General features: G+C 34.3%; 1 protein-coding gene across 2 annotated transcripts in view; it reads left to right on the top strand.

The window, feature by feature from the left end:
- The window catches only part of Pex1 (peroxisomal biogenesis factor 1), a 47,765-nt gene that overhangs the window by 16,404 nt on the left and 12,403 nt on the right, over positions 1-18,958 (top strand). For both annotated transcript variants that reach the window (XM_015506714.2, XM_048784612.1), the window contains exons 7-17: positions 1,320-1,443; positions 1,671-1,792; positions 2,603-2,685; positions 3,798-3,930; positions 7,132-7,228; positions 9,006-9,176; positions 10,451-10,605; positions 13,344-13,533; positions 13,929-14,095; positions 15,803-15,937; positions 18,650-18,714. In XM_015506714.2, coding sequence (XP_015362200.1) covers positions 1,320-1,443; positions 1,671-1,792; positions 2,603-2,685; positions 3,798-3,930; positions 7,132-7,228; positions 9,006-9,176; positions 10,451-10,605; positions 13,344-13,533; positions 13,929-14,095; positions 15,803-15,937; positions 18,650-18,714 — 1,442 coding nt within the window. The remainder of the gene's footprint in view (positions 1-1,319; positions 1,444-1,670; positions 1,793-2,602; positions 2,686-3,797; positions 3,931-7,131; positions 7,229-9,005; positions 9,177-10,450; positions 10,606-13,343; positions 13,534-13,928; positions 14,096-15,802; positions 15,938-18,649; positions 18,715-18,958) is intronic.

Genomic DNA, 18,958 nt, shown 5'->3' with positions numbered 1-18,958 from the left:
TTATAGATGTGTGCCACTGTGTCCAGCTATTATATCATTTTTAAAAAATATATATATTTTTTTGGTTTATATGGACACAATACCTTTATTTTATTTTTATGTGGTGCTGAGGATCAAATCCAGTGCCTCACACATGCTAGGCAAGCACTCTACCACTGAGTTACTGGGGTTCCAGGCCTGTGATTATATTCTTAACTAAACTTCATCAGCAGATCTAAGCTTGACTATGTATGAAATGGATCAGAAATAGTTTGAGAAATGGTAGAATAGAGGTCTGTTTTCCTAGGCAAATATTAATATCTTTTCTAGATGAATTTTTATTAATTCTGATTTTTAATTTGGAATAGATTTAAAAGCTTAATTTAAAAACTTAAAAATAAGTCATGTTTTTCTTAGAATTTCTTTCTACCTTTGAATGATTTATTAATACTCCATTTTTTTAGTATATCTGGGCTGTGGGCAGCTTAAAAAAGAAAATAAATAATGACTTAAGCATAGAAGGGCTTTCTCTTTCTCTTGTACACGGGAGTTTGAAGGACTTCCTTGGTGATTAAACCATGCCATTGACAATCTAGACTCCATTGGTCTTTCTCTTCTCCATCCTCAGTTTTGACTCTTCTCCTCTTAGATGTAAAAAGTTTGCCATGCGGGGGCTGGGATTGTGGCTCAGTGGTAGAGTGTTCGCCTAGCACGGGCGGGACCCGGGTTCCATCCTCAGCACCACATAACAATAAAGGCATTGTGTTGTGTCCATCTACACCTAAAAAATAAATATTAAAAAAAAAAGTTTGCCATGCTATTGTCTGCACAGCATCGGCATAAGACATAAGGTCTGCATTCCACTAAGCAAAAAAAAAAAAAAAAAAGGCAAAAACCTCTTTGCACAGTTTCTTAACTTTGATTAGGAAAAAAAGCCCTTTCTGATAGCTAATTGCACACCATTGACCAGAGTGAAGTCACAAATCCAGCTCCAAGCTGAAAATGGAGAATTTTGCTTTCCTGTCTTAACAGGAGAGGGAGGCGAGGGAAAATAGGATTGGAATGCTATGGGGTTATTAAGCAAGTCAAATTATGTTTTTTGTTTCTCTGGATGTGGAAAAAGGAGTGTTTTCAATTTTGCCACTTAACACAATGTTCCTTCATGCTGCCCTATACTCAGCATACTAACTATAATGACAAATCTCAAATCTATGTTTGTAAAATATGAACATCCTGTATTGGTTTTATTTATTTAAGGTTTGCATTTTATGAGGAAGATGTTAAAATAAGGGTGTTAATATTAGGATGATTAATTGCTATTCTTCCCTTTTCTTTGGTAGCCTAAAGATATAAGTGAAGAAGATGTAAAAGCTGTGTTCTATTCATGGCTACAGCAGTCTGCTACCACCTTGCTTCCTCTGATAATATCAGAGGAAGAATTTATTAAGCTGGAAATGAAAGATGGTAGGTAAATTTGCTTTTTGGACATTCTTTTTCTACTGAGGTAGTCATATAGAATTTTTAATTATTTTTCCAACTTGAGTCACATGTGACCAGTGAAACAGTTATGATATTAAACAGATTTTTATGTATTAAAGATTTGATTTAAATATTGTTGATATTTAAAATCTTAAATTAATTCATCTCAATTTCAGTACCAACTCCCAATTTATTACTTCTTTTATCAATAGGGTTGAAAGAGTTCTCTCTGAGTATAATTCATTGTTGGGGAAAAGAAAGAGAAAAAGAAAAAGAAAAAGAAAAAAATATTTTTCTGTTGAGTACTAATCTGCTACAGAAGACCACAATACAAGTAATTATATACTGTTGAATATTTCATAAAGCAATATTTGTAATATGTAATTTATTGATAATAAAGTATGAATTTCCTTGCAATCTAAATTGTATTTGAAACCCAAATGATAAGATTAAGGAATAACTTGATTTCAAATATTTTGTATAATTGCTATAAGTTATTGATATAAATTATTGACTTTTCCTAAATTTAAAAATCAATGTGTCAGCACAGTTAAGTTTCAGGAATAGAGTTGATTGTGTTAACTGGCAAGTGAATCATGATTTAAAATTCTCCTGTTCATATTTTTTACATGCAATTTTGTTGTATTATTTTGACAGTTCTAATTTACAACTCTTCACAATTAATATGAGATCAATTTTCTTCCAGAAGTATTTTAAGAGCAGGCACTTTAGAATGTGTTTTAGATAGAATATTTGTTCTTCTGATAGAATTGAAGTTGTGATAGTTGTTTAGAATTTCAGTGGTTTATAACTAGATTTTTTTTTATTTTGAAATATAATTCAGAGAAGATACAAATGTAATAATTGTGAAAAGAATAAATGCTGCACAAATCAAAATTGCAGGTAAAGACATTTGTAAAATGTTAAGGCAATAATATTCTTTCTGCTCATTAACCATAAATATTTATCTTCCCCGGGTGAGAAAAGTGTTATTATAAGCATGTTTTAGGTAATGATATTGCATGCACAATTTATCTATTCTCTCTGGTGTAACAGAATCAGCAGTTCAGTTTTCTGGGACCCAAGAAAACAGGCAAAAGACATAACTTTGAAATGTAAAACTAATTTTTCCTTGCTACTATAGGTCCTTCTAGATCCTATGGTAAAAGAAGAAAACAGTGAGGAAATTGACTTTATTCTTCCTTTTTTAAAGCTGAACTCTTTGGGGTAAGAAGTTATGGCCAAACTAGCATGTTTGGAGACATGTTTTGATATTATCTCTGGCAGGGTTTCTTTGTGTAAACACTAATGCCAGCAAATGACCTTACTTATATATTAGTAGATATTTTTTCCAGGATTGTCTCTGTCTTCACAGATAGAGTAGAAATTTCCCATGTCTTCTTAGATAGAAGTTTGAAGCTTTTTAAAAATTTTACTTCAAGAATTGGTTTATGAAAAAAAATTGATTTGTGAGAAGCAACTAGATATCATATGTGCTTAAATAAAACAATAATTCTTATAGCAAATAAAAGCATTTTGAAAGTTAAATCTAAAAACATTAGTTGAATGTTTTAAAATATTTCAAATTAAGTTATTCCTTCACTGTCTTATTGTAATAATTGGGATTATTTGTGTTTTCTCAATTTTTCAGACAAAAAACCCTCCTCTTAATTTATTTCTTACATAATATATGAAAATCTCATATAAATATTACCCCTTAGAATTCTTTAGAAGCTTTTAGTAGATGTAGTAGTGATGTAGTTTTCTATATAGTTTGTAAATGTTTTAGTAAAATAATTAAACCATAAAGTAAAAATGTTTAAGTACAATATAGTATGCATTATTATAAAGAAAAATATCTTCAGATTCTAAGTGTTTACATTTCGATCATTATAAGTGAAATTGTCATAGAAGTCAAGAAGTAAGTTCATGTTTATATAATCTACAAGTTGAAACAGGATTTCAGAGTTGTTGTATAAGAGGAAATAAGTCTTCAGTTATCTTAAGCACTTCAGAAGCACCCACTTACTATATTGATTACCAAATTAAAAATTTTTTAAGGGTTAGATAATGTTTATGTATGCCAAGACAGATCCTTTAATCCTATTAGGGCAATACTGTTTGTTACTGCACGTTTTAAAGTAATAAAACTAATTTTAAAAGCTGTGAATCAGATGTAGCATTATAATCAGTATACCTTCTCTTAAGTAAATGAGAATTTCTAAGATTTTATTTAGTCTTTTAAAATTCATTAATGACACCAGGAAGGGAAGTTTTAACATTTTTTTATTGATAGATTTTATCTTGCTTCAGTCTTATCACGTAACAATATTTTGCAGAGGAGTGAATTCCTTAGGCATATCCTCCATGGAGCACATCACTCATAGCCTGCTGGGACGCCCATTTTCTCGGCAGTTGATGTCCCTTGTTGCAGGACTTAGGAATGGAGCCCTTTTACTCACTGGAGGAAAGGTATATTGGTAAAATGTGCTCTTTTACACTAATAACTTCTGATTACTCTCTCTTTATTCATTGACCATCTGTTATACAGGGTAAAAAAATTCATTAACATTTTTGTATACCTGTTATTAGGTAATGATGATGAATAAGAGTGATGTTCTCCTTACCCTTTTTTCAGTCAATTGATATGATTATATGAATTTTCCTTTTTAGACTATTGATGGAGTTGATTTGATTTCTTTCTTTCTTTCTTTTTTTTTTTTTTTTGATGGTGGTGCTGGGGATTCAATGCAGGGCCTTGTGCATGCAAGGCAAGCACTCTACCAATTGAGCTATATCCTCAGCCCCAACCTGGTTGATTTTTTAATGTTGTACCAGCCTTGCATGCCTATAATAAGTCTCACCGGATTGTGGTATATCATTATGCATTGCTGAGTTCTACTTGCTGGGGTTCTGTTGAGTTTTGGGGGTGGGTTTTTGGTTTTTATTTGGTTTGATTTGGTACTGGGGATTGAACCCAGGGGCACTTTATCACTGAGCTACTTCCTAACCCCTTTTAATTTTTTATTTGAAGACAGCATCTTGCTACATTGCTGCGGCTGGCCTCTAACTTGTGATCCTATTGCCTCAACCTCCCAGGTCCCTGGGATTATACTCAGGTGCCACTGTGCTTGGCTCTATTGAGATTTTTTTTTTGCATCTAAGTTTATAAGAAAAATTAGTGTATAGTTTTCTGTTTTTGAACTGTCTTTGTTTGGTTTTGCTATCAGAGTAATACTGACCTCATATAAAATGAGTTAGTAAGTGATCCCTTATTGTCTTTTTTTTTTTTGGTGGATATACAGGAGATAGAAATAAGGGACACTCCATCACTGAGCCCTAGCCCCAGCCCTATTTTGTATTTTATTAGAGACAGGCTCTCACTGAATTGCTTAGGGTTTTACCAAGTTGCTGAGGCTGGCTTTGAACTCTGAATCCTCCTGCCTTAACCTCCTGAGCCATAGCGCCTAGCTCCTTTGTCATCTTTTTAGGTTCATTCTTCTTTTTTTTTTTTTAGGTTCATTCTTCTTTAAATGTTTCATAAAATCTCCAGTGAAACCATCGGGGCCTAGACATTCTTTATCATTAGCTTTTTTATTACAAATTCATTTTTCTTAATGGTTTTAGGACTATTCAGGTAATCTCTTTTATCTTGGCTAACAAATACTTGGTGATTTTCAAGAATTTGGTCCATTTCTTGTACAGTGTCAAATCTGTAAGCATAAAGTTGTCTTCTCTTATTATGTATTAATCCCTGCAGCATCTGTTTTGATATGCTGTTGCCTAATAGAGGTGATTTGTGTCTTTTTTGTTGTTGTTGTAGTTTCTTATGCTGCTTGAGATTGAACCTAGGGCCTCAAGGGCACATGCTAGGCAAGTTCTTTACCACTGAGCTATCCAAGTCCATATTTTATTTAATCTTTGACAGACTTTCTTGAGGTTCCTGGCCTTTCTAAGGAGTTTACTGTCTTATTCTCCCACTGAGTTGTACCTCTTTACTGTCTTATCCTTCACCAATGCCATATTGATGGCAAGGGTACACTCTGTGCATTTTTAATTTAAAAAAATTGTGGGGGGTAGATATTGAGGATTGAGCCAGGATTGCTGAACCACTGAGCCACATTCCCAGCCCTTTCTATTTTTTTTAGTTTGAGACAGGATCTCACTAAGTTGCTTAGGGCTTTACTAAGTTGCTGAGGCTGATCTCAAACTTTCAGTCCTATTGCAGGGCTGTTGGAATTAGGCAAATGACAATGATGAGAAATAATAGTAAATTGAGGGAAGAAACTGATAATAAAGGAACTATAGATACCTATTAGACTCAGCCTTGTTAGGGGACACTATTGCATTGTTCAGCAAAATTGAAGATTTGTTTACCTTTTGATAGCATAATTCCTCTTTTGGTAACTTATTCGAAGGATATGGGTATAATCTGTAAAATCAACTTACATGGGATACTTATTTTAACTTTATAATAGTTAAAATTGGAATCAGCATAAATGTGTACTAGAAGGAACTTGTTAAACATAGTTCAGTATATCCCTTGTTAAACATAGTATGGTTTTGTATGTGCACAGGGTTGTGTACCAAGGAGCCAGTACAGCTCTATATTTGTTGATGTGGAAAGAAGACAATTATATATTGTTAAGAAAAAAATCAACAGATTCCACCATTATGTACAACTATAATGCACCAATAAAAAATAGGGAAAAAAGTGAAGAAAACCTAACTTTCAAAAATCAGATTGTTAGGGGCTGGGAATGTAGCTCAGTTAGTAGAGTGCTTGCCTCGCAGGCACAAGGCCCTGGGTTCAACCCCTGAACTACCAAAAAAAAAAATCATATTATTAAAAAATATTTCATGAATATTTAGTGCCATTTTTATAAATTTTCATAAAATACAGAATGTCTGGAAGTAGGATAAATATCAAAAGAATTGATGATGGTTACTTCTATAGAGTGAGATGATTACAGACTTTTTAACCTTTCTTCAATAATCCAAGTATAATTATTTTGCTTTTTATATTATTTTATGAAGAGGAAAAACTAAATATTTTACCTGAAATAAAAAACACATAGTACAGAGCCAACGCATGTAAAAGTAAACAGTAATAGACTGAAGGTTGCACTGTGTGCTAATGGTAGTCACAAGCAATCATGAATCATTAAGAATGTGTTAATTAAAATTAGTTAGGGTTGTGGCTCAGTGATAGAGTGCTGGCCTAGCATGTGTGAGGCCCTGGGTTCAATCCTTAGCACCACATAAAAATAAATAAAATAAAGGTAATCTACAACTAAAAAAAAAAAATTAAATTAGTTAATGTTAAGATAATAGAAAAATGAATAATAATTTAATTAATGTATATATTATTCCCTTCTATTAGTAATAAAGCATTAGCTGTTTTTAAAGATTTTGATTTAAATATTAGTGGTTATTTTAACTAACAAGTTGTAAAAAATCAGGTGTTCATTCTCTGTGCACTATAATGAACCTAATTTATATTGAACTCCTAGCACCTTAGCAGCTGAAAGAGCGAGCTAGTAGCACCAGAGTCCCACACTGCAGCTACCACTTATTGATTGATAAGGCTGAATTTTGGTGGTTGCTACAATGATAGAATCTGTTTCTGTGATTAAATGTATTGTGAGTTCTGATGAAGCAATTATTTTCTAGGGAAGTGGAAAATCAACTTTAGCCAAAGCAATCTGTAAAGAAGCATTTGATATATTGGATGCCTATGTGGAGATAGTTGACTGTAAAACTTTACGAGGTATGAATGTAGTAATATTCTATGTAAGTTCCATGTTTAATAGGAATATTATTGTTAATCTAATAAATAGAGATATTGCCTAATCTTTAACTTTTATGCTTATCATTTAGTCACTGAAAGTCCTTACAGATTTTAAGTCTGGCCTTTTAATTAATTAATTAATTTGTTTGTTTGTTTGTTTTTTGGTACCAAGGATTGATCTCAGGAGCACGTGGCCCCTGAGTCACATCCCCAGCCCTATTTCATATTTTATTTAGAGACAGGGTCTCACTGAGTTGCTTAGTGCCTTGCTTTGGCTGAGGCTGGCTTTGAACTCGCAATCCTCCTGCCTCAGCCTCCAAAGCCACTAGGATTACAGGCCAGTGCCTGGCTCAAGTCTGGCCTTTTAATATTTAATATTTGATGGAGGCCTTTTTTTTTTTTTTTTTTTAGCTAAAACCCTTTTAGACTGTATTTCTGGAAATTCCAACTTACACCACTTTATACACTCTGGGTATACACAATCTTTGAATTATTATGGGGATGGGTAAGTGGGTCCCTGTGGACAGCAATGAAGAGAATTACAATTTAACATATGACACCTTTGTTCTTTTTTTCTTTTATTTTGGTACCAGGGATTAAACTAAGGGATACTCAACCACTGAGCCACATCCCCAGCCCTATTTTGTATTTTATTTAGAGACAGGGTCTCACTGAGTTGCTTAGTGCCTCACTTTTGCTGAGGCTGGCTTTGAATTTGCAATCCTCCTGCCTCAGCTTCTTGAGCTGCTGGGATTATAGGCATGCACACCACCTTGCCCAGTGATATTTTTGTTCTTTTAAAGTCATTTTCATTATTATCTATTCAATTAAAACAATTTGTTGGGAAGGTTTTACTTTGAAAGGTTAATTTTTCCTCTTTAGCCCCACTACCAAATAGTCACAACTAGTCATTGTGTCTCAATTTTTTTTAACTATGATGTAATAAGAAACTATAAAATAGCCTTTAAAATCCCTTTATTTCATTTGTTATAAAGAAGATTTTAGAAGCACTGTCCCTCAGAGTCCACCTTGAAGCCACATGGGAAAATTTTAATTTAGGTCTAACAGGAAATCTTTATATCAGCTTATGAATTTGTATAGTATACTTTCTGTTCTTTGAAAATTGAAACTTTGTACTTCACCAGTAAATTTGAAGCCAATTTTGCAATTTAGATATAATAATTTTAGTATCTCCAGTTCAATGTTCACTTTTACCTGCATCTTTTTTTTTAAATGATACTGGGGATTAACTCAGAGGTGCTTTACCACTGAGCTACATCCCTCCTCTTTTTATATTTTAGACAGGGTCTCAACAAGTTCCTAGGCTCACCTCAAATTTTCAGTCTTCTTGCCTTAGCCTCCTGAGTAACTAGGATTTCATGCATGCAGCACCATGCCTGGCTACCTGAATCTTGAACCTTCATATTTTCCCACATCCTATTTTTATTTCACTATTTTATCATAACCATCTGAAATTCTCTGTGGAGTAAGACTGGATGTAAATAAATACATACAAAAATAGCTAATTGTTTTTCTTTGTTATAAAGTTTAGCAGTTTACTGAATCTCTTGAGAATTTGTTAATTGTACCATGCCCATAATTAAGAGGTAGTTAATTAACACGTTTTATGATTGTTGTATTAACAAAACCTGGATTGAAAAGTTAAATAATATTGAACTCTTCTAATGCTTTTGAAAAGATAACCTGAAATTTTCTAGCCCTGAAATAACATTGAAATCTTATCTTCTGAACTAAGGAAAAAGGCTTGAAACCATACAAAAAACCCTAGAGGCAGCTTTCTCAGAGGCCCTATGGAGGCAGCCATCTGTCGTTTTGCTGGATGACTTGGATCTCATTGCTGGACTGTCTGCTGCCCCTGAACACGAGCATAGTCCTGATGCGGTACAGAGCCAGCGGCTTGCACATGGTAATACATCCTTTTGTCAGTCTTCAGTTTTAGTCTTCATGGTAAATCTATTCTCTTTAGAGAATAGTATGTATGGTGTGTTATGTGTTGTTTTTGAGGCCTCTGGGAGCATTCTGCAGTTTTTCTATATTTTTTAAAAATGGTAGAAGAAAACAATGTGAAAATACCACCATTTCATGGTTAGTGTTTTGGAGCCTTTTCATTCTCCTTTACTTATTGGAAACTGTTTAATTTATATAGATTTACTCTTGTTTTTGTTCATTTGGCAATTTTTTTTTTCTTTTGAGTTTCTGGGATTACAGGCGCGCGCCGCTGTGCCCGACTAACAAATTTTTTTGAATGCATTTGTGAAGTCTGTATTCTCAAAGTCAAAAAAAAGAACAGTGAACAGACAATTTTGGTATAGAATATTAATAAGGATGACTACCATGTGTTGAGTGCCCTTTCTGGGAGAGGGCTTGCTTTGTATACTATATGTATAGATATTCTGGTTTTACAAATCAGTAAGTGGAAATTAAGAGAGATTAAGTAATTAACCAAGGTGACCAATGAGGAGGTGGTAGGATATACTGAGCTAGAAATAGCCAGGGTACTTTAGGATCATATAACCTAAATTGAGGGTAAGGTGAGGTAACTCCTTATTATCATGGAAGGCTCTTAGGAGGAGTCAATAACTGAGCTGAGTTTTGTTGTAGGAGTAGAAATTAACATGAACCAATTTCATGCTAATGAAGAAACAAAGGATGTATAGTTACAGGGAAAGGCACAGAGGTATAGGAAATCATGGAATGTTGGGGAATATGGCAATAGTCAGAGGTTAAAATGCAAGAAAAGAACTGGTGGGGAGGTGAGGCTAGGTTTGCTGCCTCAAGGTTCTTGAGAGCTGAAATGGATACAAAGTGTAACCAGAGTGGCTTGGATTAATAATAACAAATGTTAATCTCAAATTTTGAATTCTGTAGCACTGTTAAACTAGTGTTAACTAGTCTTACACTGAATTCTGTTAATCTAGTGTTTAATGGAGTACTTCAGATTTCTGAATCAGGACTCAGATATACATCATTAATGTCTGTTTTCATTCTGACCTTCTCATACCAAACCTTGCAAGACAGTGAGTGGAAAAAGATTATTCAGGAAATCATAGAAATATGAGCTGTATTTTGGTTAACAAACAGAACAGTTTTTTTGTTGGTTGATTGGTTGGGTTTTGTTGTTGTTGTTTATTAAATAGTTTTTTTTCCCCTGAGCTTTTACAATATATTGCTTAATTCTAGCTTTGAATGACATGGTCAAAGAATTTATTTCCATGGGAAGTTTGGTTGCACTGATTGCCACAAGCCAGTTTCAACATTCTCTGCATCCTTTACTTGTTTCTGCTCAAGGAATTCACATATTTCAGTGTGTCCTGCACATTCACCCTCCTAATCAGGTAATAAACCAATAAAATTATTGAAATATTCCCCTCTTTATAGATAATTTTTTTTTATACTGGGGATTGAACTCAGGGGTACTCAACCACTAAGCCACATCCTCATCCCTATTTTGTATTTTACTTAGAGACAGGATCCCACTGAGTTGCTTAGCGCCTCACAGTTGGTGAGGGTGACTTTGAACTTGAGATTCTTCTGAATTCTAAACACTGGATCTTCCAAGCCAATGGAGTTACAGGAGTGTGCCAGTGCTCCCAGCATTTTTTATTTTATATATTTTATATATTTTTTAGCTTATAGCTTTAAACTTAATATTTCTAAGTGATCATAAGGATATTTAAAAGCAATATTTGGTATATATTGTGCTAGGTGCACAAATTATAATTTATTACTGTCTGCAACGTTACCATGTTCTTTCCAAGAAAGAGGCTTTTTCTGAAAACAGTATTTCTTCTGAATGAGATGGAACAGGAGAAATGTGGATAGATAGATGTATTTTAAAAATTTGATTAAGTACTTTTTTCACCAGCACATATAGTCTGTAGTTCTCTTTGGGAATTCATGCTCACAAGGGTTTTAGTGGTACTGAGCTGAAAGAAATATGTTCTAGGACTGAAAAGCATGTTTTAAATTTTTGTTTACAATGCTTACCAGGTATCTACCCTAAGTATTTAGACCCTATACTATTTACCTGTTTTTGAATGCAACAGAATAATAGCAATGTTGGCATGTTTTTAGAAATACATTTAATAGGAATAATCAAAAAAAGTACTTTTAAGGAACTACAATTTTTTTTTTTTACAATTTTACTGTGATATAATTGAAGTACAGCCAGTTCGCATATTTGAAGCAAATAATTTAATCAGTTTTAACATATGTATATACATGTATATACAGGTATGTATGTTTGTGTGTGAGAGCATATGTTTTACGTACACACATACAAACATCATGCAGCCATCACCACAATTAAGGTTAGAAATATGTCTGTCACTCCTACAAGTTTAATCATAACCTTTTGTAATCTGTTCATCCTCTACTTCATTTCTAGGCAACCATTAATCTGTTTTCTGTCACTTTAAATTATGTCAACCTGATTTTTCTCCAAATATGTGTAATCATGCCTCACATAAAAGGCATTTCAGTCAGTTATGGACCACATATATGCTGGTGGTCCAATAGGATTATAATGGAGCCGAAAAATCCCTATTACCTAATGATTTCATAGCTATAGCTATAGCCATTGTAACATCCTAGTACAACACATTATTCATGTGTTTGTGGTGATGCTGGTGCATACAAGTCTACTGCCACTCATATAAAAGTATAATACATACAATTATGTACAGTGATAATAAACAACTATGATACTGGTTTATGTATTTACTGTGCTGTTTTTTTTTTTTTTTTAAATCATTTTCAAGTGTACCTACCTCTTCTACTTATTGGAAAAAAAACTTTAAGGTAGTAATGCCTCATACATCTCATGTTTACCACAGCTCTTGATTGTACCATTTTCTTTTTTTTATCATTCTTGTTTTGTTCATCATGGCCCTTAAGCATACAAAATTCACTGCTAATATGGACAGAAGGAGGCCAGGTTCAAGAGTCTGATCTAGAATCAAAAATGATTAAGGACTGTAAAGGTGGAAAATCAGTGATGATTATTGCTCACTAGTCATGCCTATTGTATGTCCTATTCTACAATCATAACGAATAAGAACAAAGTGACAGAAGTTGTTAAAGGATCTGCTTCATTAAAAGGCTAAGCAAAAACTTGAGAAGGGCCTCTATTAGATAAGGAGAGATTTCTAATACCTGAATTAAAGACCAGACACCAGAGTTTATGCCTCTCAACACCATGATCATGGCCAAAACAAAGAGTTTATTTGTGATGTTAAAAGAAAAGGTTAGACCTCACCATTGTTTCATTTATGGTTAGTGTCGGGAGCTGCTCTGGAAATAACACTCCCTTAAGTCCTGAGCAAGAGATACTGAACAATTCTTGTGCCCTGCAATAACTTGGGCTTTACCTCTGCTCAAATAATGAGGCATGGCACCAGTAGTAGGGTCACCCTGTGGGGTTGAGTTACACTCACCCATTCCTTTTTAATCTGACCCCTTTGCCCATTTTGGAATAGAATGTTCCATGGAACCTCCCCTTGTGTGTCCCCTATATAAGAATAAAGAGTTCAGTGGCTCCCTGACTTTCCACAGACCCCTAAGGTCACAGAGCCATCCCTGGATTTTGAAAAGGTACTTCTGTGTGTTTGCATGCTTTCTTTGCCATTTTCTTAAGTTATTGAAATAGCCAGATTTGTGAACCCAGCGTAGGTCGCCAGCTAGGATAGATGACAATATATTCTTTCTTTTAAAACAATTTGAGAGTCATTATTATGTATATGAAACTAAAGGGGTGAGTCTGTGAGTGCTGATGAAAAGCAACTGAAGAATTTGTGGAAACTACCTAAACTGATTTTGATGAAAAATTATTTGCCAGAGCAAATTTGTCAAGAAAAGTTTGACAGAACAAATCTGGCAGAGCAATAGGATATACCATATAGCCTAGGTATGTAGTAGCCCGTACTACATGCATTTGTGTAAGGACAGTCTGTGATGTTCACATAATGATAAAACTTCATTTTTGGAACATATACCCATTATAAAGTAATGCGTAACTACTAAAATGTGCAGATGAACAAAATTAGTAATTTGAATTTTGTGTTTTTTTCTTTAGGAGCAAAGACTTGAAATTTTACATAATGTAATAAAAAATAAACTGGACTGTGATATAAACAAGTTCACTGATCTTGACTTGCAACACATAGCTAAAGAAACTGAAGGGTTTGTGGCTAGAGATTTTACAATGCTTGTGGACCGAGCCATACATTCTTGTCTCTGTCATCAGCATATATCCACCAGGGAAGGTACATTTTATTATTAAAAACTGAATTTGGAGTTTTCTTTCTGTTGTGGAGAAACATAATTGAAGTAAGGCAAGAAATAGAAATATTCCTTTTTTAGGGCTGGGGTTGTGGCTCAGCAGTAGATGGCTCACCTAGCATGTGTGAGGTTCTGGGTTTGAGCCTCACTACCACATAAAAATAAATAAATAAATAAATAAATAAATAAAGGTATTGTGTCAACTACAAATAAAAAAATAAATATTTTTTAAAAATTAAAAAAAAATTCCATTTTAGCCTTTGGATAAGCTATTATTTGAGTAGACAATTAGCATTTCCATCTAAAATAAAATGGCATAATTTAAAAATTCATAGATTGAAATATTACACTAAAAGAAGCTTTGTTTATTTTTAAACAGAATTAGTTTTAACAACATCGGACTTCGAAAAGGCTCTCAAAGGATTTACTCCTGCGTCTCTACGAAATGTCAACTTGCATAAGCCAAAAGACCTAGGCTGGGATAAGATTGGTGGATTACATGAAGTTCGGCAGATACTTATGGATACTATCCAGTTACCAGCCAAGGTACTTTAAAAAAAGAAAAATAGATACTTTTCCCAGAAGAAACCCTGAATCATTGGCTTTAGCTTTTTATGTTGGCTTGTCCAATCTTAATTTGATTGAACAAGTGTTTACTGAGTTAGCAGTAAATGCCCAGCACCATTTTAGTACTTTAGCAGATTTTTTAAGTATTTGATATACTTTTTGCATATCTGAAACTTAGAAGGAAAGCTTAGGTGATATTTACAATAAATGCATTTTGATGTGAATTTCATAGTTCTGTTTGAATCATTCAGATTGTACTAAAGCAAAATGTTAACTGTCTGCTGGGATTTGAACAGAAACAGAAAGATATAATCTGGGTGAAAGAATCATTTAGATCTACAGGGCTGGTGGATTAAGTCAGATTTCTAGACTCTGGGGATCAGTCCTGGAAAGTTGGCAGGCAGCATAAACTTGTTAGATGACAGAACAAAGGGGACAGAGGTAGATTATTATTCAAGAGATCAGACGGGCTGAGGATATAGCTCAGTTGGTAGAGTGCCTGCCTCACATGTACAAAGCTGTGGGTTCAATCCCCAGCACCACACAAAAAAATTTTAAGATTTTGAGCTGGATGTGGGAGTGCATGCCTGTAATCCCAGCGGCATGGGAAGCCGAGATGGGAGGATCACAAGTTCAAAGCCAGCATCAGCCTATGGGGGGCACTAATCAACTCAGTGAGACCCTGTCTCTAAATAAAATATGAAATAGGGCTGGGGATGTGGATCAGTGGTTGAGCACCCCTGAGTTCAATCTCTGGTATCCACAAAAAAAAAAAAAAGGGAGATCAGACAGTAGAGTCTAGGGAAGAGTCAGGGACCCATGCAAAGAATGAAGAAATGGGTAAGGACCTTGGGTTACATGTAGCTGAATGGCAGCTCCTGGGAATTGGTCACTTTTGAGGCCTGTCATATTGAGTACAGCACATGACTCTGGGATAAAGCCTGTGTGAGAGAAGATGGGCATGGAAGGACTAGCCAGAACTTCATGACTCCATATGCTGAGCCTGGGTACCAGGTCTTAATACCCAGAAAATGGAGACTACATGTGTAACTGCTGACTGAGGCCTTTTGTAGATTAGAATACAAATGGAGATAAGGTTGGAATTTTGTCCACAGGTGGAAATAATGAGGCATATGTAATCGAGGAGACCAGGATATTGCAGACAGTATCCTGATGTTTTACTGACTTGAAAAAGATGTTTGCTTTTTGAGAAGCATCAATCATTTGTTCAGCCTGGACACATTCAGAAGATTTTCCTATATAAGGTCATTACATGTGCTTCTCTGTCACTTCTTTTCTTTCTCAATCAAGCACACAGGTGTCATAACTTGCACTGTGAACACACAAGTAGAAGATAGTATACTTGTTAAAAGATTTGTCTTCATTTTCTTAATGTAGTACTTTTATAGTGTTTGGGGGAAAAAAAAGGAATAGCAGAAGTAAGTTCAGACACAGTTGTATGCATTTTATATAGAATATATCCTCTGGTCCAGCCAGGAAAATCTGCAATAGCTTCTTTGAGTTCATTATTTTTAGTAGGAATTTTATTTTCTGATGTTGTGCTATTAATAAAGAAAGGCAGCAATTATCACCATCTGAATACTTTTTTCTGTATGTTGATTGTTAGCTGCTGCTTTGTGTTTCCGTTTAGATTTGGACTGTTTGTCATATTTTTGTATTTTTCAGTACCCAGAATTATTTGCAAACTTGCCCATAAGGCAGAGAACAGGAATATTGTTGTATGGTCCTCCTGGCACAGGAAAAACCTTACTAGCTGGGGTAGTTGCACGAGAGAGTAGAATGAATTTTATTAGTGTCAAGGTATGTATGCATTTTTTCTTTTTCTTTATTGAGATAAAACTTAAGTACAATTGACTATTTTAAAGTGTACAGTTTATCGGCGTTTAGTGCATTCACAAAGCTGTGCAATCACCACCTCTATAGTTTGAAATTTTTTCATCCCATTCTCTGTTCTACCCATTCCCTAGCAACCATCAGTCTGCTTTCTGTGGATGTGGATTTGCCTACTCTGTATATTTCATATGAAGGGATTCTAGCAGTATGTGACCTTTTCAAACTTCTTTCGCTTTGTGCAATGGTTTCATGTTTCATCCAAGTTGCAGCATGTATTACTACTTTATTCCTTTTTATAACTGAATAATAATGCCATGCATACCTGTACCCCACTTGGTTTATCTATCATCATCATTGTTAAATATTTGGCTGCTACAAATAATGGTGCTGTACATATCCATGTACAAATTTCTGTCCATGTTACAAATTTATATGTTAACATGTTTTTATTTCACTCGAGTATATAATGATAGTGGAATTGTTGGGTAATTCCATGTTTAACTTCTTAAGGAACCTCCAAACTATTTTTTACAGTAATAGCACCATTTTCTATCCCCACCAACAATGTGTGGGGTTTCCTAATTCTCTATGTCTTGCCAACACCATTTATGTTTCTTGACTGGGTTAGTCTCATATTTGGAAAGCTATTTGGGAGCAGTGATCCTTTTATTAGTTAAAGCTGTAAGAATTGAGTAATGAGCCATATCTCTTGTATGATTTCTCACTTCCTTGTTTATGGCAAATTTTTGTGCATTTTCAATAGAATTCTACATAAATATTCAGGTAAAAGCAGACTATACTGAAAGGAAGAAAATCTTTAAGACTAGATTCTGAGCTGGGCACAGTGGTGCCTCCCAGCAACTCAGGAGGCTGAGGCAGGAGGATCCCAAGTTCAAAACCAGCCTCAGCAACTTTGCAGGGCTTAAGCAACTTAGTGAGACCATATCTCTAAATAAAAAATTTTAAAAAAGAAAAAGGCTGAGCTTTATTTGAGGTTGATTTATAATCTGAAAGCCATATGCGATTGGGTTTTGCCTACCCTCTTGTATTATGATTTTTTGTGAACTGGGTACATGGCACCCTGGCCTGATGGAGAAACACTAAAACTTTAATTTTCCTATCTTTCTCTGGATTCTGACATAACCATGACCATACTCTTCTTTTTATAATTGTCACTAGAAAGTGCTTTTGTTGTTGTTGTTGTTTTAGGTATATAATTTTCTAGATTGGTGAATGTTGAGTTTTTCCATTAGGAAGGACACCTTATCCCCTAATAAAATCATAAAATCATACTTTGGGCTGAATTCCCAGTGGAGAGTTTTCAGGAGGAAGTTTTTCCTCTCTGGGTAGGTCAGTGTGGATCCTAGGAGGCACACATCAAAGACAGACGTCTTTAACTGACACAAGCATGTTGCCTTGTTTCAAATATTTTGCCTTAAGTTATTTCTTGTTCCATCCTTTAATCTTGTAGTTTTCTGATTGTATAAAGAAGTATAGTTAAATGTTTATATAGTAACAGATGTATAGATGGCTGAGTATTATAAATTCTTTATTTTGGCCACTTCCCTGATCAGTATTTGGTCTTTTGGAGATAGTGATTTTTCACTGGAGAAATTGTTGCCTTGTTTCAAATATTTTGCCTTAAGTTATTTCTTGTTCCATCCTTTAATCCTGTAGTTTTCTGATTGTATCAGTATCTTTCTGTTTTGAGAGATCCTAATTTAAGGAAAGATTATACTCATTATTGATTTTTACTTTACATAGTGAAATTTGTTTTAAAAGTTTTTCAGTTGACTTTTAGGAAAGGTGGTATATTCTTGAACTACTATACAGATAATTTTGTTTCAGTAATTGATTGCTAACTAAAGTAAATTATGTCTACATATTTTTTGGAATCTCCAAAAGATTTGAGATAGATGGAACTTTTAAAAACCATTCGTTACTTCACTAAACAAATCATTATGTAGTACTTCTATGGCAGCCACTATTTTGGGACCTGAAATTCAGCCATGAACAGAACTTTCTTTTTGGATCTTACATTCTACTAGTGGAAAGAGACAATAAGCAGATATACCCATCAAATGTAAAACTTACTGCCAGGTGAAGGTAAGTACTGTTTAGGAAGAAAAACAGGGTAAGGAGACATAAAGTAACTGGATTGGGTCACAGATGATATTTTCAGGCAGGATTTTTCAGGAGAGGTGGCACTTTGACAAGCTTTAAATGATATAAAGCTGTAGGTTGCTAGGCATGGTGGTGCACACCTGTAATCCCAGGGACTCAAGAGGTTGAGGCAAAAGGATCACATTTGAAAGCCAGCCTCAGCAAATTACCAAGGCCCTAAACAACTTAATGAGACCTTGTCTCAATAAATTAAAAGGACTGGGGATGTGGCTTAGTGGTTAAGTACCCCTGGGTTCAATCCCCAGTAAAAAAAAAAAAAAAAAAAAAAAAAAGCTATAGGTCATGAGACTGAGAATGTTCGAAGCAGAGGAAACCCCATGTGTAGAACTTGTGGTGTGATTATTATTCCAGCAAACATCAATTTTTAAAATGTGTTTGAGATATCTATTTAATCATATTAAAATTTTTCTGTGATTCACTTAGATTTAGTCTAAAACCAACACTATGTTTTGTTTTTTAATTTTATCTCACCTCTAATTTTATTTTACCTAATAGGGACCAGAGTTACTCAGCAAATATATTGGAGCAAGTGAACAAGCTGTTCGGGATATTTTTATTAGGTCAGTTCCCTATGAATGTTTTAAAATAACTGACTGCATTATTATTTATTAGTCAATGCTTGTTGGTCTCACTTTTTGCTTTGGTTTTGTGGTGTTGTTTGTTTTTTATAGTACTGATGATCCAACCCAGTGCTCACATACAATAGATAAGCACTGTACCACTGAGCTATATCCATTGTTTTTTGAGAAATACTGTTTGAAACATATGATTTATGTAAATCATTAAAAAACTAAAGGACTAATA

The sequence above is a fragment of the Marmota marmota genome, unplaced genomic scaffold (genome assembly GCF_001458135.2).
Source record: "Marmota marmota marmota unplaced genomic scaffold, marMar, whole genome shotgun sequence".
In the NCBI taxonomy this organism is placed as follows: domain Eukaryota; kingdom Metazoa; phylum Chordata; class Mammalia; order Rodentia; family Sciuridae; genus Marmota; species Marmota marmota.
Note: the sequence above shows the minus strand (reverse complement) of the source record. Positions and strands in the feature narration are given on the sequence as shown.